This window comes from Triturus cristatus, chromosome 3_2 (genome assembly GCF_964204655.1).
Source record: "Triturus cristatus chromosome 3_2, aTriCri1.1, whole genome shotgun sequence".
Lineage (NCBI taxonomy): Eukaryota > Metazoa > Chordata > Amphibia > Caudata > Salamandridae > Triturus > Triturus cristatus.
In genome coordinates, this window is record NC_140584.1 from 578,774,964 (window position 1) to 578,800,655 (window position 25,692).

A 25,692-nucleotide genomic window follows, 5' to 3' on the forward strand; every position below is an offset into this window, starting at 1 on the left:
CTGTGCGGATAGGTTTCCATTCAGCCTAAAGAAACCACTCAGGATTGTAACCATAGAGGTTCGCAAGACCAGATTATGGGAAAATCAGGGACCTGTCTTTTCCGATTTGCAGATGGTTTTTGGTTGACCGGATGCTCTCTGGCAGTTTATTAAAGTATTTTGTATGTCTGTGCTGTGAAGCAGATAGCCCCTGTGTGAGTTTTGTGGTAACTATTAATTAGCAGTAAGATCATTGTTTGCTTTGACTATTCTCCTTTCGTTGCATATTCTTAGTTTCGATTGTACGAAGGCGTGTCCCATGCCGTGGATCACCCTGTGCATTTTGAATTTTTTTTTTTTTTAGGTCTTGCCTAGCGTTGCTGCGCAGCTCGCTCGGCGAGATTTATTGTAAATGAGGAGTTTGAGAGAAGGGCTTGAAGCCCGCCCCTTATTCCCATTGGCATGCGTCACCGTTTATGGTAAACGGTGGCCTGTCATTTGAAATAAGCTTTCTGGGTTGCCTCCCTTCTGCTTTTTTGTCCGGCCCACCCGGACTGGCTCGTCTGCTTTCCGTGTGTCGCAAATGAATTTCTTATCTTTAGGAGGCGTCGCGTGTACTGCACGCTCCGGGCTTTCTGCAACCACGCTGCCTTCACGCCTGGAGCACGCGCCAGTCGGCTCTCTCATTGGTTAGCGACTGGAACAATATCAATTAAAGAACAGACCAGGCAATGTTTGTTTCTTCTTCTGCGCGGTACCATGCACGCTTTCACTTTCATTATTTCTTCAGCGGGCCATGCGCTTTCCGTTTTACATGGCGGGCCGCACACAACACTCCCGGAATGCTTCCCTTAATGAATAATGGCGGGCGCTTCTTGTTTTTGTTACAATCTGGATAGCGCTGGCCTGCTACAGTATTTGAGTGAATAAATAAAAAAAATAACGCTTTTGACGTGGCGCTGATTACTATGCAGTAGGAATAGTAACAGTGAGTGCTTAGTTGGTTTGCATTCGGTTAGCTGCAGTACACCTATATGTAGTTAATTACAAGACAAAGGCACATGATTTAATGAAGGATTTTATATAGCACCTAAAATCATACGGCGGGATCAGTTACAAGAATGACCATGTTACGGTCCAATCGTTTTTGTAAGTTGCTCTTCAAAGAGCTGCATAGATGCAGATGAATCAATGGATAAAGGTATGAACGAACTAAAGCTTTTCGTAACGTTAAGTGCACCGCGATAGGCTTACTTTACAATGCATGGCCGCTCGTGCATAGAAACCGTTCATTACACCTCACATGGAGTAGACTTGTTGCCTGAAAAGGACGAATGAATTAGCGAGTGGATATTTTTCCATCGCAACATACCGTGCACATGGACCCGCTACAGCCAAAGCACGGCCACTCGCTTCGTTTGCACGCGTTGTTACTCCACGGCGAGCTAGCTGGCCGGAGGGAGGCACAGGCCCCGCCCAGCCATCCCAGCCATCTCGGTGCTGGCCAATGGCATGTGGGCAGTCTGCTCCTGGGGGAGAAGGGAGGGGGCTGGGCTCGCGGGCTGTCTATGGGCTTAGCGCGAGACTGTATTAACTGCAAGCCGTGAGGCAGGCAGGTCTGGGACACGAGCGCACAGGCGCTCTGCTTCCCTCCAGTACATGCATGCGAGAACAGACAGCAGTGCAGTTGTACCTCTGAGATCCAACCCGGGACCTGCTGCAACCCGCAGAATGCAGAGCGGGAGGAGGGTCCAGACCCCGCCAATACTGTGTGTGGTGTTTGTTGCCCGTGGATTGACTTTGGTGCTGGCGCCTAGAGGAGTTGCTCTGGTGCATGTCCTGTCGTGATCTGCAAGGTGGGCACTCGTCTAACACCCAGCACAGTTTCGAGCTACATTAAAGTGTCACTGTGCCCCTCTGGCCACCTTATCCTTCCCCGGGGTGAGCGGACTGCGGTGATTTGCCCTGCCTTTGAAGCTGCACTGTGCCAGGCGCCCGGGGTCTCAGGCAGGAGGACCCCAATGTGGGAGATACCACTCTGGCCCTTCAGTATCGCGGGCATGCAGGTAGAGTAAGAACTGTTAAGGGATGGGAGGGGGCGCTTCTTTGTATCGTTGTAATCCCATCACCCCCACCCTGGGAAGCAACACGGAGAAGCTAATCCCACCTTTCCCCTTTCTCGTGTTGTTTTCTCTCGTATTGAGTTAAAGCAGTGGTACAGCTGTGGCACTCTTTGTTAAAGGCATTGGTGAAGTTAAGGTGCACGTTACTACCGCAGAACGTTCATGCTGTCTGTTACTTGTACAGAAATGTTTTAGCAAAATATTTTGAAAACGGACCTCACGATTAAACGTGTGTTACAAGACGGGCGATTTTCACCTTCATGTTAAACTTCTCGGTGAAATCAACAGGTGGATAAACTGCGAAAAACATCTATAATGTTTTTGTTTTGGCGTGTTAGGTGCATAGATGACAAACGTATTGTTAGTGGGGCTACAAGATAAATATAAAATGAGCTATTGTGTGCAGTAGACAGCAAAACCAATAACAAAGTGTCTTATTTTTAGTGTCATTGTGCTTGAAAGGTGTGAAAATGTAATACTGACCAGACAGCCGGGAAAACAGCAGGAAAGGTTAATTGACCATTGTATTTAGCAATGCAAGCGGGTCTAGCATCTTTTAGTGGGCAGTGCCAGCAGAAAACGCACGCACTGGTACAGATCCTGAAGAAAGGTCAGAAAGGGCCGTGGACCAAGGCCCTGCTAGGCCTCAGTCCCAAAAAAAAAGCATTTACAATGCAATAGGTCTCGCAATGACATTATTTTAAGCTATTGACATTGTAAATGGCAATGTCTTTAAAAAAAATTAAAAGCATCGTTATTTACAATACCAAAAGCAACACCTATTGCATTACACAGCGCGTTGTAAGTGAAGACGGCGCCGCGCTTATTAAAGTAAAAAAAGACTATTCCTTTTATTTATGTTTTAAAAGCAAAAACATAAAAAAAGGCATTGCCATTTACAATGCCAAAAGCTTAAACTCGCGTAAATGCGAGACCTATTGCATTGCAAATGCTTGTTAAAGGATATTCTTGTGGCTGCTGTAACGGGTGTAGGGCTTTGAGAACAGGAGTAAAGTGATATCTTCTGTTTAGTATGAACATGTGTTCTGTTTTCTTTGTAGCTGATTGTAACTGATCATTGAGTGAGTCTATTTGCATAATTCAGTCTCGATATTACTACCACCTGGGATACGTGTATCCTATGTGAAAGCCTGAGGAAGGGGTAAACCAGTTGTAGGGTTCTCATAGAAAAAGGAGGAGTGGTTCATCTTTTTTTAAGAAGTTGAAACCCATAATTGTATGAAGGGTTTTCATTGCAGTTAATCTGGTAGGTGGTTGCCCGGCTTTTCTACAATCCACAGATTAGTATTGATGATTTTGAGGAGAGGAGTGTGAGATGATTTTCTGTCATCCTTTGTTCCACTACCAATAGGTGTTTGTGTAGTCTTTAAGTTGTGACTTTAGAAGAATGGTAGTGTTTAAATTTCCTTGGTATCATAGATATAGTTGTAGGTGATATTGAAAGACTACCAGGTGTGGCGGAGAGGCAAGGTAAACGTTGAAGAGTAGTGGTGCTAATTGTGCAGCCCTGTGGTAAATCTACTCATCTGATGTGGAGTGGGATTTGAATGGTGGTAGCAAAATAGTCTTAAGGAATGATTTTATCCAGTTGAGGAATGTATTGTGTATCATATAATTTTTAGGATAGCAGTTGGTGGTCAGCTGTGTCAAATGCAGATGAAATGTCTAGTACTAGCGTCTCCATTGTTGTCAACCGAGTTCTTATGGTCATCCTGGGCGGAGATAAGTACGGATGATGTGTTTTTTCCAGGTCTGCATTCATTTAGTCTCTCCTGCAGTAGATTTTACTAGTTGAAAGTTAATCTTGGAAACAGCTGCCTTTTCAGTGACTTTACCCAAGAAGGGTCCATTAGCTATTGGTCTGCAGTTAGCTTTTGCACCTTGTTCGAGGTCCTGTTTCATGAGAATACGTTTATTATTATTTGTATTAAGGCCATGTATTTTTTTTCAAGCAGTACATTTTTTAAAAATAGCCAACAATCCATTCCAATTACAGCATTTACCCTTAAATACAATCAGATTACAAGACGTTAGGAGGCATAAAAGTAAGAACATATTTAAAAAAACAATCTTTCTTAATTTCAGATACTTAAACTTTCTTAAATGCTTAGGTAAGGAACTGTGTGTCGCCGCCAGTCATAAAATGAACTTGTGAATTTACCAGTTGATAGGAAGGAGTTGATATCCATATCAAAGACAGAAGTCAAATGTTAGACTGTCTTCCAAACCGAGGGAGAGTGGTGTTTACTTTTCTATGACTTCAAAGTAAGAGGATTTATGTGACAATCTTGCTGTATACCGGGGGTAGGATTTTTTTTCTAACGCACAACAACTTTTAAATGTACTGTGCAAGCATTTCAGAATATATCATAATTAGGAGAAACATTTTGATAATTCTGAAGTGTGTTGGAAACAAATACTTTATTAAGATAAAAAAAATATATCAGTGCACTAGGTAATGCTATTTCTGCATTGTTTATTAGTAAAATTGTTTGTCTGTGCAATCGTAATGGTAGTTTCAATTTAAAATGTGTTGTCTGTAATGGCAATGTGCTACCACACCATGCATACTCCACTTTATGCAACGTCACACTCTACTCTGCACCGCTCCACGCCACTGCACTCTGCTCTACACCACTCCACTTTAGATCACTCCACTCTCCACCACTCTGTACCACTTGATCTATGCCACTTCACTCTACGCCTCTCTACTCTGCACCACTCTACTCCATGCCAGTGCACTCTACACCACTCTAAACTACTGCACTCTGGGCCACTGCCCCATGTCAATGCACTCTATGCCAATGCACCATCCTCTGTGCCACTCCAATCTATTCCCACGCACTCTTCGCCAATCCAGTGTATGCCACTCTAGTCTATTGTGCTCCACTTTATTCTATGCCATTGCACTCTACAGCACTTTACGCTGTGCCATTAAACTCTATGCCATTCTGCTCTACACCACTACACTCTACTTTGCACCACTCCGCTTTATACCCCGCCACTCTGCTCTGCGCCTCCCTGCTCTGCGCCTCCCTGCTCTGCGCCTCCCTGCTCTGCGCCTCCCTGCTCTGCGCCTCCCTGCTCTGCGCCTCCCTGCTCTGCGCCTCCCTGCTCTGCGCCTCCCTGCTCTGCGCCTCCCTGCTCTGCGCCTCCCTGCTCTGCGCCTCCCTGCTCTGCGCCTCTCTGCTCTGCGCCTCTCTGCTCTGCGCCTCTCTGCTCTGCGCCTCTCTGCTCTGCGCCACTGCCCTATACACCACTCTACTCTGCGCCACTGCCCTATACACCACTCTACGCCACTGCCCTATACACCACTCTACTCTGTGCCACAGCACTCTACTACGCACCACTCTAATCTACCCCACTGCATTCTATGCTGCTGCATTGCACGCTGCTGAATTCTATGCTGCTGCACTGTACGCCACTCAGTTCTGTGCCACTGCACTCTACACCACTATACTCTGCAACACTATGCCAATGCACTGTACGCCACTCAGTTCTGTGCCACTGCACTCTACACCACTATACTCTGCAACACTATGCCAATGCACTGTACGCCACTGCACTCTACCCAACCCTAATCTGTACCACTCTACTCTTATCTGCCACTGCACTCTGCGCCCCTGCCACTGCACTCTGCGCCCCTGCCACTGCACTCTGCGCCCCTGCCACTGCACTCTGCGCCCCTGCACTCTGCGCCCCTGCCCCCTGCGCCCCTGCACTCTGCGCCCCTGAATTATTCTGTGCCGTTGCACTCTATGCCGTTGCACTCTATGCCATTCTATGCCAATTCACTCTAAACCAGTCCAGTCGACTCTATTGTACGCCACTGCACTCTAATCTGCTCCGCTGACCTCTGCTCCGCTGACCTCTGCTCCGCCACCACACTCTGCCCTGCCCTTTCCCGTTCTGCCCTGCCCTTTCCCGTTCTGCCCTGCCCTTTCCCGTTCTGCCCTGCCCTTTCCCGTTCTGCCCTGCCCTTTCCCGTTCTGCCCTGCCCTTTCCCGTTCTGCCCTGCCCTTTCCCGTTCTGCCCTGCCCTTTCCCGTTCTGCCCCACTCTCCTGTGCATTGTTGAACTCTGCCGTTGCACTCTACGCCATTCTATGCCAATTCAGTCTAAGCCAGTCCAATCTACTTTATTGTACGCCACTGCACTCTAATCTGCGCCGCTGAACTCTGCGCCGCTGAACTCTGCGGCGCTGCTCTCTGCCACCACACTGCTCTGCACCGCTCCGCCCCACTCTGCCCTGCCCCCCTGTGCGCCACTGCCCTCTCCTGTGCGCCACTGGACAGACAACATTTTCAACTTCTCTAACCTAGCTTTCTTAAGACCGCTGGGTTAGAGAAAGTACAGGCCTCCAGTGCTCTTGAGAGCGCTGAGAGAGGCTGCTCCCTCTGATCCTCGCGCTTCTCTCATGGTGGTTACCAGCATGCAAGCAGCGCCAGGATTGCTTAAGGGAATTTACTGGAGCCCAAGGAGGCCAGAGCGAGGAGGACATCTGAGGTAGTGTAGTAAGCAAGGTAAGTGTTTTTTCTTTTTTACACACACCACTCACCTTGCATGCATGCATGCACGCACTGACACCACATATGCCGACCCCTCCCAACCCACCCCCCACCCCGCTCTACCTACATGCCAGCTGCCGCTGGTGTATTTCTGTTCTGACGCTTTGAGCGCATTTGCTTCTGACCATTACTATCAGACCTTGCAAAGACACTGTATAATCCTCTTTTAGGTAGTCCTTAATCGAGCAGGTGATTGCAGGTGGGAGCCACCGGCACCCATTTCACAGCCCAGCACTCTGTAGCACATGCTTTGGGTTTTGTAGTTGGGGGCCGTGCTACGCCTGTGCTACAGTATAGTACCATACAGGTCTTCATGGTGCGTTAGTTGCGTGTGCTGCATGAACATCTGACTTTCTTATCCCCACAGGTTTATGAAGGTTTGGATATCATCACAAACAAGGTCACCCCAGAGGAACAGCAGCTGTGCAAACATCATATGATCAGTTTTGTGGATCCTCTAGTCTCCAACTTCACGGTCGTGGAATTCAGAAACCGAGCTGTGGCTCTGATATCCTTTCCCAGTTTTATTTACATTCATGTGCCAGTGGCCTGGAGGGAAGGGTATTTAAGTAGTTTTCCTGAGAAGTAAGAAAAACAATTCCATTTGAATCTGTTCTATTGGTAGCCTTGCCATTTCTTTGTTGCACAAAATAAAGCAGTGAATGTAAAGTTCCACAAATTCTAAACAGTATTCGAACAATCACTGTCTGAATTAAAGTGTACTAGTGGCTTGTTTATGGATGGGCACTTTAAGGACAGCACACACATTATAGACTCATCTAGATGGTAAACAGGTGATTACAGGTATAATGTGATCACTTTGTTTGGATTTGCAATCTATATCCTGATACTCCAGCAATGCAACAGCTGCTGCAACAATCATTGTGCCTTCTGCGATGTACTCTGTGTTGTTAACGTAAGGACATCTTGGCGAATACCAATTTGGTGTAGCTAAACTGTTGAAAGGAAAACCTGCAGACATACAGTTACTTAGAAGAGGGAGTGGTAGGATAAATAAGTTCATATAAAAAAGAAACCAGTAGATTCTGATGGATGCTTCTAACAGCAGATTCCTCACTTTTAGAATATGCTCTGGCGCCAGACTGGATCTGGAAGATTTTTCCACAGTGCTTCCACGTGCCAGAAGTTAGTGTTGTGGCGCTCCATGCCAACTTCATTCTTTCCCGTAACTGACGAACAGAGCTGCATATATAAGCACCCCACCTCTGCACGCTGATGTCCGTTCCTTTCTTTCTGCGCCTTCGTGTGTGGATCTGGAACTTGCTTCCAACTTTTCCCTCATCTTCATTGCATTTTTTCTCAATTTTTTTTACCAGTTTTTAATGACTGTTGCCTTGTATGAAATGTTGGAAACCGATATCTTTGACCGGTCCCCATGAGGCTTACCTATGCTGTTTGATTTCGAAGCACAACTCAAAGTCCTGCAAGGACTGCACTCTTTTGAACCTAAGGCCATTTGAGACAGCAACGTTGCACGTTGCCGAACACTGTAAGAAGACTCTAAAGTCCTGTTCAAAATAGAGGGTGAGGATGCGTTCACGTGACAGCTTGTCGATGAGGTAGGTCCAAGTTTTCCAATAAGTCAAAATCTAAGCAGAAGAAGTCCTAGTGGGAATTTGTCCCAGTCCTGCCACTCTCAACCTGAGAACCCACTTGTATGACAGGGTGCCCCGTGGAGCTGCTCTCGTTCGTCTTGCGAAGAGCCGATTCTTCAACTGATCTCAATGCACTCAGAGTTTCCATGTCCGTCTGTGAGATTGCAGATTGAGGCCTTCAGAGAAGACATTTCACACATGTTTGGCTCCCTTCCGACTCCATCCGGTACGTCTTTGGGTTTCAAGCTTCTGAGGAGGCACCCAGTTGGGGTCTGCCATCGATGCTGTCTGCATCTCCAGAATCCGTCTCTGGTTCCGTTCTGATGGCAGAGCCGGCTTCCAATACAGCACCAATATCCATGCTGGTCCCTGAGACATCAACACCAGCAGTGTCCGAGGATGGCTCACTCACTATCGTCTTCACCAACTCTGAGCCGAATCCATCCCAGCCTTGTCCGAGGTTGCGTCTCGACCCTATACCAACTTACGCAGCCCCAGTTCATTTCAATTCAGACAGAACTATGCCTTTGTTTTGAAGCCTGACTGCAGCAATCCACCAACCTTTTGGTGCTTAGCCTATCAGCCTTTGGAGATGACGATTGTGATGAGAGGGGAGTATTTTCCCCAAGTAATTTGTATCTTGATTTGAAAGAGGTCAGTGGGTTGGACACTTTTCTAGACACTGGGTTGTGTTCCCCTCTTGACCACTGACCGAACAAAGGCCTCCTTCACATCGGTGATGAGACTCCCAGTGGAAGTTTTGGACTTATAATGGCCAGCTATGGAAGTTTAAAACCAATATTCTAACTGAGGTTTTACACCCTGGACAAACTTAATCTGAGCCTTTCCTCCCATTTAATGAGGCCATGACTAGCACCCTTATGGGCCTCTGTTCCAAACCCTGTTCCTGCTCTCCGGTAAGCTAGCAATTTGCCAGTCGCCACAGGCTGGTGCTGTGCGACCCTGATTTTTTTAGACTCTGCACCCTACAACACAGAGTTTGGTAGTTCAAGCTTCCACCACTTGGGTGAACCTCCATTCTTTCCTCACACCTTCCCCAGACAGAGTGTCAAAACTACTTGAGACCTTTGGGCAAGCGGTTATTTTGCTCTGCAAGGCTTGCCTTAGTCAATCAGATGCTTTCTGGGAATATATGCTCATGTTTTATGGAACATGGCTGGCCAGATCTTGCTGGCAGCCCCTACGAATATCAAATTATTTTGGCTCAAACCATTCAGGAGGCTAAGTACATTATTCACTCTGGGCTTGACACTACTGACTGCTTGGATATAGTTGTTGAGACTAGTGTGGTACTTCAGCGACATGCTTGGTTGTGATTCACCGGCTTCTCTGGAGATATGCAAGCCTCTTTAATGGACATGCCATTCGATGGGCCTCACCTGTTTTGTGAGAAAGCTGATTTGGCAATGGAACGTTTTAAGGACAGTTGGGCCACAGCGTGTTCCCTAGGCCTTTCTTTTCCCATATGACAATATCCCTACCAGTTTCACTCCTTTTGAGGCTACCTCTCTTAGAACAAGCACTCCAGTCCTTTGGGGTTCAGGGGCAGGGATAAAGCAGACAAAGCCCTGTTCATCAAGGGTTGCCAACTTCCTAGACACCTGCCTCTCTTGCGTCAACCTCCAAACTGCTTTAATTTTTTCCATAATGACATATGACCATCCTGTGGGAGGCAGCATCAGATACATTTTCCAGGTATGGCAAAATATCACATCTGACAGCCAAGTTCTCAAGATTATCCAATGGAGCTGTGCCTTGCCATTCCTTTTCGACCCATTGCACTTCCCACCCATACTGACCATCTCTCAGAGGAACACTTGTCCATCTTGTTCCAACAAGTGCATGCTCTTTTAGTCAAAGGATCCATAGAGGCAGTTCCAGCTCAGGAAATACGGACTGGCTGTTATGCCCGTTATTTCCTCCTGCCAAAGAAGGGTGTAAGCCTTCATCCTATTTTATATCCCTAACCTTTGAATGCCGCCTTGTGTAAGGACAAATTCCAGATGCTCATGCTGGTCTAGGTTCAGTCTGCCCTTGATCCAGGTGACCGGATTGTGGCTTTGGACCTGCAGAATGCTTACTTTCATTTACCCGTCTTGCAGTTCCACATATGCTACTTGCAGTCGAAGGTGAGCCAGGAGTATTTACAATTTGCTGTGCTCCCCTTTGGCCTCACCAGTACCCCTCAGTGTTAATTAAATTCATGAAAGTGGTGGTGGGGGTAACAGCACACCTTTGGAGGTTGAAGATACCAGTTTCCCGTGCCTCGACACAGGCTGTTGAAGGCAGACTCCCCACAATCGGTCATAGACACCTCCAGATGATGGAGTACCTCCAGACATCGTTGGGGTTCACTATCAACGTGTCCATCATACCAGACTCCTTCGCAGATGCTCCTAATCATTGGAGCCCTTCTGGATATGGTGTAGTTTTGGGCATTCTCTCCCCCACAATGAGTCTAGAACATTCATGCTGTGATCCCGATGTTTCAGCCTCAGTCCTGTCTCTCTGTGAGATTGGCTGTGAGGATTCTGGGCCTCTTAGCAACCTGATAGTCGATTGTCAGGTGACCTATACATTCTCTGCTTAGAGACCAAAGTCTCACTTGACCTTGCACCATGGAACCTGTTGGATTCCATCCAGGTTTTGGAGGAGACTGCAAAATACCTGCGGAGGTTGCTCACCTGTGGTTGGACCGGTGGCAGACCACTCTTCCTGCCTTACCAAAGATGACGGTTGTGAAAGATGTGTCACTGCTGGGCTGGGGAGGTCATCTGCTAGAGGTTGAGATCAGAAGACTCTGGTCGCTGGCAGAAACCTGTCTCCACATCAACCTGTAACACTTGTGGGCCAATCGCCTGGCATTGATAGCTTTCTGATGTCCGCGTCTGGTGGCTTAGTGGACTAAAATGTCCCTTCTAGGGGCCTGTGTTCGACCTCATGGTCACAGGTTCAAATCCCAGCAGGTCCACTCAGCCTTTCATCCTTCTGAGTTCGAGAAAATGAGTTCCATTGAGGTGGGTAACAATAAACATGTTATTCAGTGGCAAGATACCCTTGAGTGAATGTGCCCTTTACAAATGCATGTTATTTATAAATCTGTTTATTAAGTTTGCAGGCAAAAGCGCACACTACATCATAATAAATCAGTGAGCATCGTGATATATAGCTATGAGCTGAGTTTCTGTGCATAGCATATACATTCTAGCCACATGACAGTATCCGGAAAGGGAGTGACAGTGCCCTCTTATACAGCCAGCAAGGCTCCAAAGCAAGTTAACACCACGCATGATGCTAGGGCCGCAGATCTAGTGGAGAGCATCCGCTCACCCTCTCCTGGATCAGGTATGTGCTAATCCCGGTGCATCCCCAAACAGGTATACAAACAGTGCTAAACTCCCCGTTCAGTAACTGGGTGGCCGTTTTCTCAACAGCCTAGCAACTAAAACAACTACCAACAGCAGCTCACAAGTTCTAGTCTAGACGGCCCCTCCCTTCTGATCCCCCGCCCCGCCAGGTTCCGGCTTCTCCAGTCCCCCCCACCAGGACCGGCTCAAGCACTAAGCTTCAATCCTAGGCATGCACTGTCTTCACTTTAACGCCTGTCAGACACACCAGCGCGGCAGCTCAACCAGACGAACAGCGCCTCTTCGTCCAACGCAGCCTCTACAGCGCATTCCCGCTACCTCCCGGGGCCACCTCCTCAGAGTGCAGTAGCGTCCGCAGCATCTCCCCCCATTGGGGTGCGACGGGCGTCATTCTAAGACCCAGCGTCTCTTCCCGCTGACGCGCCACCTCCTCCGCCTTCGCCCACACCAGCAAAGAGCTACGCCATGCTCGCACATGTGGCGCAGCGTCTGCCTTCCAGCGCTTGGTGATAAGTCGCTTTGCCACTATAATCTCCAAATCAAGAAAACGAGAGGCTACCTTAGCCGGGGGTGGCCGGTGAAAGATGTAATAAATAAGTGGGCCACTCGGGTGGAATTTCCCGGCTTGTACACCGACGGAGCTCCTCATGTACCGCCTGCCAGTACAACTGTAACGCAGGGCAGCCCCACAGCATGTGGAGCAAGTCGGCGTCAACCACTGCGCAGCGGGGGCAGCATGCATCCACGCGATGAAAATACTTGTTTATGGCAGCCGGCGTGAGGTAGGCCCTGTGCAGGACAAAAAACTGTATTTGACGAAATCTCATGTTTCGAGGTATCCTCCTCGGGCCCCTGCAGCACCCTCTCCCACTCTCTATCTACCATAGCTCGGCCAAGTTCCCCCTCCCATCTCTCGCGTAGTGTCCCTAGGCTCGTTGCCGCGTGCATCCGCAAAGCCGCAGCAAACCATTTGATTAGATGCCCCCCTCGACCCAAGACTTTACAAATGCATGTTATGTTCTTCAATCCAAGGGAGGCTGTTTCAGGTTCTCGTGGACAGTACCACTGCCATGTGGAGCAAAATGGCATTTACTTGGTTAACCCCCTGATTGGGTCGTTTACTTTCCTAGTGTACAAACTCAGCTGGTGGCACCTGGTGGATCATGAATAATCTTTACATTCCGCGACGGCACAGAGTATCTTCCAGCAATGTTATAGAACCCTGATTAAATCTTTTCTCCACCACAGAGAACAGGCAATGGCAAAACTTTTTTTTCTCGCTGGAGTTTACAAGAAGGATGTCTGACTCATCTGGCTAGAATGGCACATGAGACCACTATTTCTTTTTCCTCAAGATCTTAAGATCAGAATAAAGTGGGCCAAAGTCATCCTAGTAGCGCTGGATTGGACCATAAAGAGGGTGGTACCTAGAATTTCCGGGCTTGAGCATCTGCCCTCGGATTAGGCTCCCTCTTCGGGAGGTCTTCTGTTGCAGCAGCCGGGCAGAGTCTGGCACTCAAACCTGTGCAATCTTCAACACTATGCCTGGAGATTGAGCAATGGCAGTTGGTGGCCTTTGATCTTCTTCCCGAAGCTGTGAATGCTATCCTGCCTGCCAGGCAGTCTTATACTGAGTCTGCTTTCGCCGGGTGCTGGAACATGTTTGTATCCTGGTATGACACTGGCAATAGTAATCTGTTACAGGCCAAACTGTCGGAAGTACAAGGTGCTTTGAGCACCTTTAAGGTGGTTATCTGTTGGCTCATGTGGCCTTTTATGTTAGCTAGACTAAAAGTCTCTGATCAAATCACCTGATGTGATGAGATTTTTCAAAAGTGTGTCTCATTTAGTACCTCCAAAACCCTCTGTGATGCCACAGTGGACTCTTAATTTTCTTCTCACTTTTCTATTGTGCATCCCATTCAAACCGCAGCACAGCTCTCTAATAGGTTTAGTGTTTTTTTTGTTCGCGGTGACCTCGACACATCATGTAAGCAAACTACAGTCTCTCCCTCGCTCTTCCCAACCACCTAATACTAGCTTTTTTCTTGACAAAGTGATTCTGCAGACCCAGACAGACTTTTTGCCTGAAGTGGATACAGGTACTCACGTTGGACAATTAATCACTCTCCCAACGTTCTTTGCCCTGTCTCTCCTCTCGACACTCCAATTGATAATAAAAGAGCTCTGCGTTTGTACTTCTGATGGATTACCACCTCTTTTTGGTTTCTCTGGTTCATAGAAAGGCAAGGCAGTGCCGAAAATCTGCTACACTCTGACCAAGAAGCAGCCCTTGAGTGGTTGAGGGCCCATTCCATCCGGGCCATGGCTTTTCCCACTTCCCTTGCATGAGGAGTGTCTGTACTTGATATTTGTCTGGCTGCAACATGTGCATCAGTGCACACGTTTACAAACCACTACTTCCTTGACAGCCAGGTCCGTAGCGAAGGACCTTTTGCTCGTTTGATCTGGCAGGACTTTTTGCTTCGAGCCATTCCACAGCTCCATCACCTTGGGAGGCACTGCTTGGGTATATGTTCTAAAGGTGAGGAATACGCAGTTAGAAGTATCCATCAGATGAAAAAATGTACTTCTCTTTTGCAATGCTCTTTCTGGTGGATACTTTGTCTGCAGATGTTTCACTGCCCTCTCGCTTTCTTGTTCTGTGAACTAGTCTCCTTTTCAGTCTAAAAATGTCCCAATCTAGGAATCTGCCCACTGGTATTGACTGATCATCGTTCGGATCTGCATCCGAGGTCGGGGACAGAGATAAGAAAGAAACTAACATCAGCACGTAGGGGTGGCACTTATCTGAGGAATCTGTGTTTAAATAGAATGTTAGTTTTACTAAATAACTTGTTCAGCATATTACAATGAGTTATAATTGTCTGCTGTTCCTACCACAGAGAATGGTGCAGATATCTGGTGAGTGCAGGCACAGCAGTGAATCAATGACATCAAGAAAGGTGGACAACAAGGCTGATGTGTTGAGCATGCCGGGCATTGCAGAAAAATTATGGAGGGATAGATTAAAGCAGGACAGAATGGAGAAACTAATGCATGGGCAGATTACATATTAGCAAAGGCATGACAAAGTAATAGGTGGAGTGGGGGAGCATAGGAGCGAAAAGGAGAGAAAGGAAGTGTTGCAAGAAAAGGAAAGAAGGAGGGCACTAGAGGTGTGTCCAAAGATATTGACTGCAGATGGATAGGTGAGAGTAGAGATGACTGGGAGGGGTAATGAAGAAGAAAGAAAAATGGTGTCGAATTAGTAAAAAGTTGATCTATGAGATCCAATGAAAAGTAACCATGAAATAAAAAGATTCACACAAAAACGTTTGTCACATCCTTTATTTACACAATCACTAGCACCAGAGCAGTCCTGTATTTGAAGAAGGCTTTAACCAGGCACACCTCAGGATTTGGGTTTCCTTGCTAGTATCATTCCTGTTCCTTCCCTAACTCACAAACAAATGTATAACAGGTGGTACAACTTGCTTTTCCCCATCGGCAAACGTCTCCTAACATCGCACTGACTCTTGACAATAAAGAGGTGTCTGTCTTTGCATTAGTGTAATTAATTACTGCATGTCCTAATAAATGCCTAAGGCATAATAAATTCCTATTGTGAAGAAGTTTCAATTTTATTATAGGCACGCAGGCACGGAGTATGCTTTCAGTCTCTACTTCATTCTCCAACTACAGCCATAGAAATAGAAAACGACATTTCACGGAATACAGAAAAATGTAGTTAAATAACATTCAATCACCGTCCACATCCAATATGCTACTCCTGGTGGCTATCTCTCCCGCACTGTTTCTTTTTGTTGTGTCATCTTCTCGTGCTATCTCTCCAGTCATTAACCTTGTTTCTGTTCCATTCGTGCAACAATTAAAGGACCATTATGTAAGGTATATTTCAGATAGTATTCTTCTATCCTCTTACTGCAACAACTTCAGGAACGTTTATAGTAACATGGTGATATCAAACTAAAAGAGGCATTTCTAAAAACACATATCCTAAGTATTTTACTCTCTCTGAAAATCCTTGGGGTGGGTTCGGCCAGTCAAAATTAATATATTTGATTCTGCTAGTTGGAGTAATCCTCATCCGGTCTGAGTCCTCACTATCAAAAGAGTTGGGGACTGGGAGAGACCCAGTACTCTTAGTGTTGTTGCTGTCTGAGTACCCAGGGATTCATCGTCATTACCTCCTGTAGGATTAGACCAGGCCAGGAATGCATCCTTGAGCTTGTGAAACTGCATCCCAATTCCCAACCACCCCCCCCCCCTCTCTCCCCCACTAAGGTGCTCTTTTCCTCTTGACTAATGCATTGGCAAGTCTCTGACCCTCTGGGTTCTGGCATCCCTTGCGGCAAGCCCATGTCTTCTCTCCAAGGGCGGGGCTCATGGCAGCTAGCAGCCAACATAAGTAGTTTCTTCTTAAGGGGCTTGAAGGTGCAGGATACTGCCTTTTTGACTGAGGGGTAAACCACCTCTGAAATGTCACCATCACAAGGAAAGAGTTCCTCCTCCTCATCCTGTTTTTGCACGACTTCTTCAAAGAGTACATGTGACCAAAAATGTTGACACTTTTGAAGTGTTATGAGCTATTACTGCTTACTTCATAAGTAAACTTACTTGCAGCCCGTGAAAATTGTACTATTAATGTGGGATGACAACTGCCAAATGGGACAAGACACTTCACCATTTTCAGTATGAAAGGTAATACGGCTGCCTCGGGCGCTGTCTAGATTGACAGCACACTACAAATGCAGTGCAATGCAGATCTTGCTTTGCAGGACGCCTTGCACAGAGGTGAGGGTATTCTGCTGAAGAAAGACGGTGGAAGAGCCTGACACAACTCTCAGGAATTCTCCTGTGGCTTCTCGTTTCGCAATTTTAAGAACTGCATGTTGACAGAAGCTTAGAAGAGAACCAAGTAGTAGGTGGGAGCGTTGATGTTTTCCCTGGCAGCTGAAAGACCAGAGTGATTGTTGTGGTTGCCGCAGCCATAAGTCCCTGAAATAAATGTGAGTATGCCAAGGACAATAAACCCTCTGCCAGAAGACATCAGTACAGGAGCAAAGGTACTAACTAAACGGGAACATACCCGAGAAAGACTACAATAATAATAATCACACTTTAGAATAAACCGATATGGCAGAGGATGTACTTATCGGCTGCCGGAGCAGCGAAGAAAGAGGGGGAGAGATAGTCAGTTGAAGTTTCATAATGCTTGGTGTATTGTGATTGGATGTTTTAACCACCTTTTTCCTGCTCTGTTGTGGGACATGTTTTTACTGTTATTATGGCTACTGTTGGAGAATAAAGTGAAGAATGAAAGCATAACCCTCGCCTATGTCCTGACGTAGAATTTACACTGGATGAAGCAAGCAAGTTGTTAAGCTTGGCAAGACTCCCTCCTTTACACAGTGTGCATTCTTTGGGCGTTCTCACCTTATGTACATTAAGAAGTTAACATTTGAAAATCCTTAACTGCACACATTGAGGAGATATTTGACCGAAATAAGATCCCGATTGTTGTTGGAGGAACTAATTACTACATTGAGTCTCTCCTTTGGAAGACGCTGATTGATACGAAGGCAAGTCCACTGTACATCTCATGTTGCAGCACCAATTGACATTCCACTAGGAGGTAGAAGCTTTCTTGTATACCATAGGCACAATAAAGTAAGGGGAACTCTAGCTTTCATGAGGAAGGAACAATGCACAGCCACATCCCTGAGCAACTTGAGGGAATATTGAGAGTAGTGGGAGCTCTCTGGGCACTCCACAGGGAACACTACCAAGCACCCAGTGGAGACATGGAGGAAAAAGAAACTGGGTATTACAAATGGAAACTAAAATCTCTGCTGATGGGGAATGTGGAGCAGTCTGAGACTTAATTTGCTTAATTTATTAAGGGATACAAAGGGTAAGCATTACAAGCTCTTTCGCTTAGGCTGCTGTTCTTCTTCACTTTGTCCACACATGACAAATAAACCCAGTACAGAAGTGTTGGTGAAGATACCACCTTTCAGTATTGTTTTATTTCCCTGCAGACAAAGAGCTACAATGGGATTACTCCTCAACCTTTCACAGCTGACAAAGCTAAACCGGAGAAGCGGCACAACCAAAAGCTCTACATGGAAGCGGAATCAAGATCTCTAATAGATGAGGTTGATAGCTCCACCCTCCATGGAGCAATGTCTCCCCAAACATTGACAGACAGGAAGGCTCAGCTGGAGCAGCTAAATTGCCAGGAGCTCCACCTACGCCTGAGCCAGGTGGACCCCGAAATGGCAGCAAAACTTCATCCGAATGACAAAAGGAAAGTGGCGAGGTAAGAACCCCCCCTCCTGACACACACTGCAAGCTTATACCTGAAGCTGATTGATGCAATGTGGATTTGTATCTGAGGTCTTGCCCTAGACCTCAGATCCATGGCAGACGTCCATTCCATAGTGCAAACTCACTTCTCAGATCTTGTATTAAGCATGAACCCATTATGATTCCTTTTTTAAGGGGCCCTGAGAACATCAGTTGTTATGTGGCAGTACTTTGTGTTAAGATTTCCATGCTAATGCTGAGTGGGTGACATTATACCGTTCGTGAGAAAGTGTCACTTAGTCATTGAATGTCACTCATAATTACACTGAAATTATGAAACTGTCACACATAAGCTATCTGAAACCTTGGCAGCTATGTACTAGTCCCAGAGCCACCAATACTTTTACTTTCTGTTTAGTTAACTAAGATACTCTTTGATTGTCTACAAGAGCTATTGAAGTTGAGCAATCTGTTTTTAGGTCAAGCCTGGTTAGCGCATGCGCTGCTCTGTGAGGCATGCTGTATTCATGTATGGACTTGAAGCTCTGCCCACTCTCTGCCCATATTTTTCATTGGCTTGTGTCATTGTCCTTTGTAAACTATAGCTTTTCATTGGTTAATAGGCTTAGTAGACTGGTAGGCTTTAATTCGAGCCTCTGAGCACTATTTTGTTGAATTGTTTTCACCTGCCTACCATGGCTCTCTCTCTCCTAACCTTTATTTTTTTTATAGCACACAGTGGCGGCCGCGCCTTTGGTTTAGGTGCGGCGCAGAACGCAGGCGTATATTTAAAAAAAAAAAAAAAAATTATTTGATTTTTTTTACTATTCACTTTTTTGGTTGTTTACAAGCACCCCATGCTGCGCTTTCACATCAATAGAGGCCCGCCCCTTTCTTTAGACGAGCCGTGTCCATAGACAGGTCCGGGGCCTCTAGTAACGTGAAGGCACGGCATATAGCGCTTGTAAACAACAAATATTTGCAATGCAATAGGTCTCGCATTTAAGCTATTGTCATTTACAATGCCAATACCTGAAACTCATAAATGCAAGACCTATTGCATTGCAATTGCTTGTTTAGTTCTGTCTTACTGACGTTGCATGCGCTTTCGCTTGAAAGGGGTTATTGTTTACTATAAAGGGCTTGAAGTCCTCCCATTGCTTACCATACGTTTGCATCATTGTCACTTTTCTTTGCTGCATCCTAATTGGTCAGTGCGTGCCAGATGTAACTTCCTTTTCGTGGCGCATGGACGAAGCACTGATTGATTCATCTTAATTAGTGTTTGTCCACTGCTCGCTTTGTGATTCAGTTCTATTTCTTTCACTGCTGCCATCTGGCTCTATCTTCTTTATCCCCCAGCCGGTGCGATATGTTGCTTCCTCGCCCACTAGCGACTCCCTGTCTAAAACTTATTTGTTTGTAAACCGCAACCCTACACCAGGAGACCTGCAAGTTACCACCATCGTCACTATTTGAAGACCTGTATAGAGCCTGATCAAATCAAGAATTCTCCATGTGCCAAAAATTGGAGTGTTTGCAAACCCGTAAAAGCATACGCTATTACGGAGTGCTCCTTCTTTAAAATACAAGCGCCTGCATCACATCAGAGGTATCAGATGTTTACATAGATCGTAGGTCGAGATAATCAGTAACATATTTGATTATAATTCCCTCCATATGGGTTAAAATCCCGCCTTTATCTAACGCTAGATGTATCCCCCGGAAATCCTTCGACTCAGTCGTCCTCTTCAGATTCTTTTTTCCGCCGTGTGGGTCTGGAAGCCCAAGGGAGAGCTCCGAAGTTGAGGAAGAAGGAATTGCAGGAAGAAACAGTTTTTTCCACAGAAAATTAACATTGAGTGAAAAGGATTACTGACTGATAGGAAGAAGAGATCACTAAGAATATGCCGAAAACCATCAAGGAACATCATGGTGAGAACACCGACTTAAGAAAACCACGTGGTCTGAGAATGTGAAAGGGAGCAATACCCCCTATAGATTCTGCCCCAAGTGCTACCACAAATACGCCCAGAAATACACACACGAGGTCTGTAACCTCTGCCTTCCCAAAGACGACAGCGCAGAGGATTGCGCAGTGTGTGCAGAGTTCCTGCTCAAAACCATCAGGGTGAGGTAAAAACAGAGAAGGGCACACTAAGCCGTGGCATCGCCGCAGAGAAAGCAGCAGTCCCTTAAAGACCTGGGCCTGTCAAGTGATGACGAAGACACCCTGGAAGCAGATAGAGGAGGCCCAGGGTGAAGAGCTGGATCTCAGGGGGATTGTCGAGAGCCAAACCTACTAGGGCCACAGGAAAGGGGCGAGGAAGGAACACAGACTAAAGGTAACCCTTCAAAGCTGAGACAGTCGAGCCGAAGACCTCCGACTCAAAGAAACTGGCAATGATGCTGAAATTGTCGATGCTGTAGGGCAGAGCGAAGCTCAAGTAGCCACACAGGTCCAAAACAAGGGACATCAATAGAGGCAAACCCTCAAAAACTGCTTTGACTTTGAGAGGATCAAGGGCATGGGAGGGATAGAAAAAAAATCGTCTCGAAGCCATCCATAAAGGCCAGCTCTGTGCCATCCACGAAGACTGGAGTCATGGCGTTGTTGAAGAACTCTGTGTCGACACTGAAAGTCGCATAAGCATTCAACCTCGACCTCAAAGTTCCTCAACATCAATGTTGAAACAAGGAGACTTAAGTGGGACTTGAAGCACAAAGAACATTGGCTCGAGATAGAGAGGAAAAGAAAGCATCTTGTGGTCAAACTCAAAGCCCTAATTAAAAAGAAGGGAGAATTCGAGGACTACTCAGGGCTACATTGAGAAGGCAGGTGGGAGTAGAGGAAACTTAGGAGCTGGAGCAGCCCGCTACCCTAGAGCTGTAGGAAGAGTTAGAGGAGGAGTGCTTCAACCTTGAGGGAAAACAGCAAGAAGGACTCTCATGGGAGAATGAACAGGTGACTGGCAAAATATCTATGCAGGCTCGTCAGATGAAGGGGTGGAGTTAAAATCATCACCACCAGATGACATCACTGCATACAATGCAGTAGTAAAGAGGATTGCACACAACTAGAGAGAACAATCTAAAGCATGTTTCCTCTTGGAGACACTATTGCCGCAACAAAAAAGAAATCAATTTCTTCCATTGCTCCCAAACATGTTAGATATGGGCAGAGAATCATTCAAAGAACCATCTGCGACTAAGCCAAAAAAAAACCAAGGGTATTGAAGATGTACTGCTTCTCGTAAAGAGACCCACCTCACATCAGGGGAAATGTGCCAGCAGATTTCCTCACTGTGGCAACGGCATGGAAAAGAGCCAATACAACCATGTGTACATGACCACCTCCTGACAAGGAGAGCAAGAGAATAGACCTGGTGAGAAGGAAAATGAAAAGGTCCGCAGCAACACAGATAGCCAACTCAAACCCCCTACTAAATAGGTATGCTCACCAACAGTGGGACGAAATGGAGGAGTTGTTGGAGCATCTCAGAGGCATTCAGCAAGAGCGCAAACACAGTGTTGCAGGAGGGCAAGACAATTGCCATCACAGGCCTGATGCGGCAGACACAGCCGGTAGACAGCTCTGATCAGCCACAACCTTCTGCAGACACGCTTAGCTGAGAATCTCATGATTTAAGCAAGAGGTCCAGTCAGCCATCATGAAAATGCCTTTCACAGGAGACAGCCTATTTGCAGAGGCGGTAGACAAAACGCTTCAGCTCATGAAAAAGGACAACCAAATCGCCAAAGCAATAGGGGCCTTGCAAAACTAGAGTAACTTTCAGGACGCATGACCTATAAAAAGATAGCAACCTCCGCCCAAGGGAACCATGCAATCACACACACCCCACACAGGCTTCAGGAACCACTGAAGTGAAGCCACTACCACCCTCACAATGGCAGTACCACTCAAGCTCCTCAAGCCAATCTTTTTGCGGCCGCGGAAGAGACGGAAGCCTGAGAGGGGAAAACCACACCACCAAGTGAATGCCCACAAGGAACCCTCATCCCTCCTACTACACAAATCACCATTGGGAGAAAGAATCAGAAAATTACTACAAGCATGGGAGAGAATTACCGCAGATGAATGGGTACTAAATATCATAAAATACTCCTATTGCATAGAGTTATCTAAGTCACCTCCAACAATGCATCCATGGCTAAAGAAGTTGAACGAACGACTATGACTACAACAGGTTGTGGAAGAGTTGTTAAAGAATCTATAGAATTAGTTCCCAAGGAACAAAGACTCAAAGGAGTTTACTCAAACTACTTCTTGGTACCAAAACCAGACAAAACATCGAAGCCAATACTGGGCCTGAGATCTTTAAACCAATTTATAAAAACGTAAAAATTCAAGATGACCGCACTACAAGAGGTAATTCCCCTGATAGAGGAAGGAGACTGAATGGCAAGCCTAGACCTCATGGACTCCTACCTGTATATACCAGTTAACAAACGTCACAGACAATTTCTCAGGTTTGTAGTGAACAAGACACACTACCAATTCAAGATGTTACCATTCATAATAAAATCAGGACCACAAGTGTTCACGAAATGCCTAGCTGCAGTAGCAGCGCACATAAGGCGTGAGAATACTTCTGCCCCTACTTAGACGACTGTCTGGTGAAAGTGAAGACAAGCAGTCAATGCAAAAAGAACATCAATAAGGTGAAAAAGGCCATTACACACACTAGGTTTCTCCATCAACTACGAGAAGTTCTCTCAGATCCCAGACAAGAAGAAAACATTCCTGGGGCAGCTGAAATGAGATCAGTAGAAGAGAGAATTGAAGCAGTCAGAACAGTCACCTTTGCCAGAAGGGCAATCGTCTGGAGATTAGAGCAGTGGGGAAAGTGATGTGCATGATGGCTTCCTACATTCTCCAGGTAGCGCACGCAAGACTACACTAGACCAATATGAGAATAGGTCTAGCAGCAATGGTCACAAACAACCAGGGGCCATATGTATGAACACATTTTCCCATAGACACAGAATGGGTAAAACCCTTTGATACATATGGCCCCAGGTTTTGTGACGATCTAGTGGTCATTACAGACAAGGTTCAGAAAGGGATGCAATGATGGAACTGCAAGGCACTAACTGGGAAAACCATTCAAACCACCAACTCCCTACATGACAATCACAACAGATGAATCTAACATGGGAAAGGAAGCTCACATGGGCAAGCTGAATGTCCGGGGTATCTGAAACCCCAAAGAATCAGTGCTGGAGCTGAAAACTGTTTTTCGGGCACTACATTAACAATCAAGGTGGGACAAGATCCTACCTTCTATCAACCCTGACTCAGGACATATGGAGATGGGCAATAGCGAACAAAGTTCGGATAGTAGCAATGCATCTACCAGTAAAAGAAAACAAATAAGCGGACAGGCTAAGCACGAAGGCAAACACCACACACGAGTGGGAACTAAAAGAAGTGTTGAGAACAATCCTCCAGATCTCGGGGATCCCACAAGTAGACATTTTTGCGTCCCACAGGAACACAAAATGCTAAAACTTCGCATCCAGGTTATACCACCCAGAGTAGCTGGGAATGCCCTGTTGATAAATTTGTCAGGGAGATTTGCATACATCTTTCCACTTGTTCCAATTATACCAAAGGTAATCCAGAAGTGATGACAGAAACAAGTCAACCTGATCCTGATAGCTCCTCAATTGGCTCGATAAACATGGTTCTCAGACCTGATGGAAATATCCCAAAGTCAGTTCATCCCACTCCCAGCACACCGAGACCTCTTAACGATAAAAGAGGTACAAGTGTGACACCTAGAACCAAAACCCCTCATCTTAAAGGAAGCAAGGCAGCCAACAAGAAGGAAATGTAATAGCAACAAATGGAAGAAATGCCAATTGTGGTGTAACCGGCCTTGGAAAAACAGAGACCGGATGCAAGATGCCACAGTCATTGGATAAATGATGCATCTTCTAGACTAACAACTCTCCTATGCCTCTCTCAAAGTCCACTTGGCATCCATTGTAGCATCCACAGGAGGCACACTGGGTAGAATTTGCTTCACCACAAGAGTGGTGAAGCTCTTTCTAGAAGGAGTGAAGAGAGTAGCACTGCCAAGAAGCGTGCCAATGCCTACGTGGAACTTGAATGTGTTGCTCACACACCTAATGAACCAAAGCGGAATGCACAATTGAGGTTTCTATGCCTCAAAACTGCCTTTCTCATCGCTAACACCTCACTAAGGAGAGTGAGATACAAGGCCATATCTACGGATTCATAGCGACATGGTGGTCATGAGAGCAAACCCAAGATTTGTTCCAAATTCCATGCTAAACCAGCAATCAACCTGCCTGTCTTTTTTTTTTTTTTTTTTTTAACAACTTAAAACTTAAGCAGAGGTAGAGCATTGCACATGTTAAATTTATGATGGGCAATCATGTACTATTGGGAGAGAACAAAAGATATTGGGAATGGAGAACAGTTCTGTGTATCCTTCGCACATGTTAGGAAAGTACTCCCAGCCACCAAGGGAACAATTGCAAGGTGGATAGTGGAGACAATAAAATATTCTCACGTGGCAGGGGCTGCTACACTAACTGATGAGCTAAAGGCGCATTCAACGAGGAAAAAGGAGCAACATTCGCCTTAGGCAACGTAGCACTAGAGGGCATTTGTGCAGCGGCTACATGGTCATTGATACATACCTTCACAAAACACTACTGCATGGACCTTCAGATCAGCAGAGAAGCAGAAGTAGTACAAAGAGTACTGAAGCATTTGTTAGACAATACCTACTCCAAAGAACCCAATCTGATCGAGACATCTAGCCACAGATTCCTTAACTTGGAATATCCCCAGGCGTCAGACTAGATCCGGAAAACTTTTTGCGGCAGCACTTCTGCGTGCTGACGCCACACAACCCCGCCCTGACGTCGTCCACGCATGTGACGTCAGCGAGGTCCTATAAGTCCCTCCCGGTGCGCTCACGTCGGTTTGCTTTTCCGCGTGCAACGCGGATCTTGAATGAGCGGTTCCTCTGGCATGTTTTCAGGCCCTTTATCAACGCTTCGCGTCTGAAAACCGTGTGCGATGCCCTCGGGCTTTAAATCTTCTACTTCCTGTTTGCGGAAAATGTCTGGACGGACCCACATCTTATCTGCATGTGGTGTCTGGGTGAGCACCACGATTCCATGGACTGTGACGCCTGCCAACACCTCAAGCCGAAGTCCCGGTTTGAGTGCCGGTTGAAGCTCCTTTTGGCACGGCTGTCCCGGTCAGAGTCGTCTCGTCCCACAGCCTCTTCAACGCCTTTCCGCCGTCGATCGCCCTCTGCGGCCTGTAGCCGTTGGTTGCCACTTCTCGGTATGTTGCGCCGCTTGTCGCTGAGGTCCTCAACCTCGCCTTCCTCTGTTGTCAGGAGCGCTGGCTCTCTGAACAATCCGGACGTGTGCCTCCGACAGTCATCCCCCCCACTATCCACCCTATCCGGGGGCGACACGGGCCCAAATGGAGGCTTATGCCACGGCCTTGCGGGCCTCCCTTTGGTCCTCTCCCATCCCTGGGGCGTCCTCGGGGCCTCTGCTAGCTGTGGGGTCCCCGACGGACTTGCTGGTTTAACCCCGGCGTCAAATGAGCCCTTGTCCTCCAGGGATGTCGGAGATGTGGTATCGTCAAG

At 46.6% G+C, this 25,692-nt stretch overlaps 1 protein-coding gene across 4 annotated transcripts in view; it reads left to right on the forward strand.

Annotated features, from left to right (window-relative positions):
* The window catches only part of TRIT1 (tRNA isopentenyltransferase 1), a 181,590-nt gene that overhangs the window by 54,896 nt on the left and 101,002 nt on the right, over positions 1–25,692 (forward strand). For all 4 annotated transcript variants that reach the window (XM_085648343.1, XM_085648342.1, XM_085648341.1 and 1 more), the window contains 3 exons: positions 7,058–7,198; positions 17,203–17,301; positions 17,761–18,041. In XM_085648343.1, coding sequence (XP_085504469.1) covers positions 7,127–7,198; positions 17,203–17,301; positions 17,761–18,041 — 452 coding nt within the window. In that variant the 5' untranslated portion in view covers positions 7,058–7,126. The remainder of the gene's footprint in view (positions 1–7,057; positions 7,199–17,202; positions 17,302–17,760; positions 18,042–25,692) is intronic.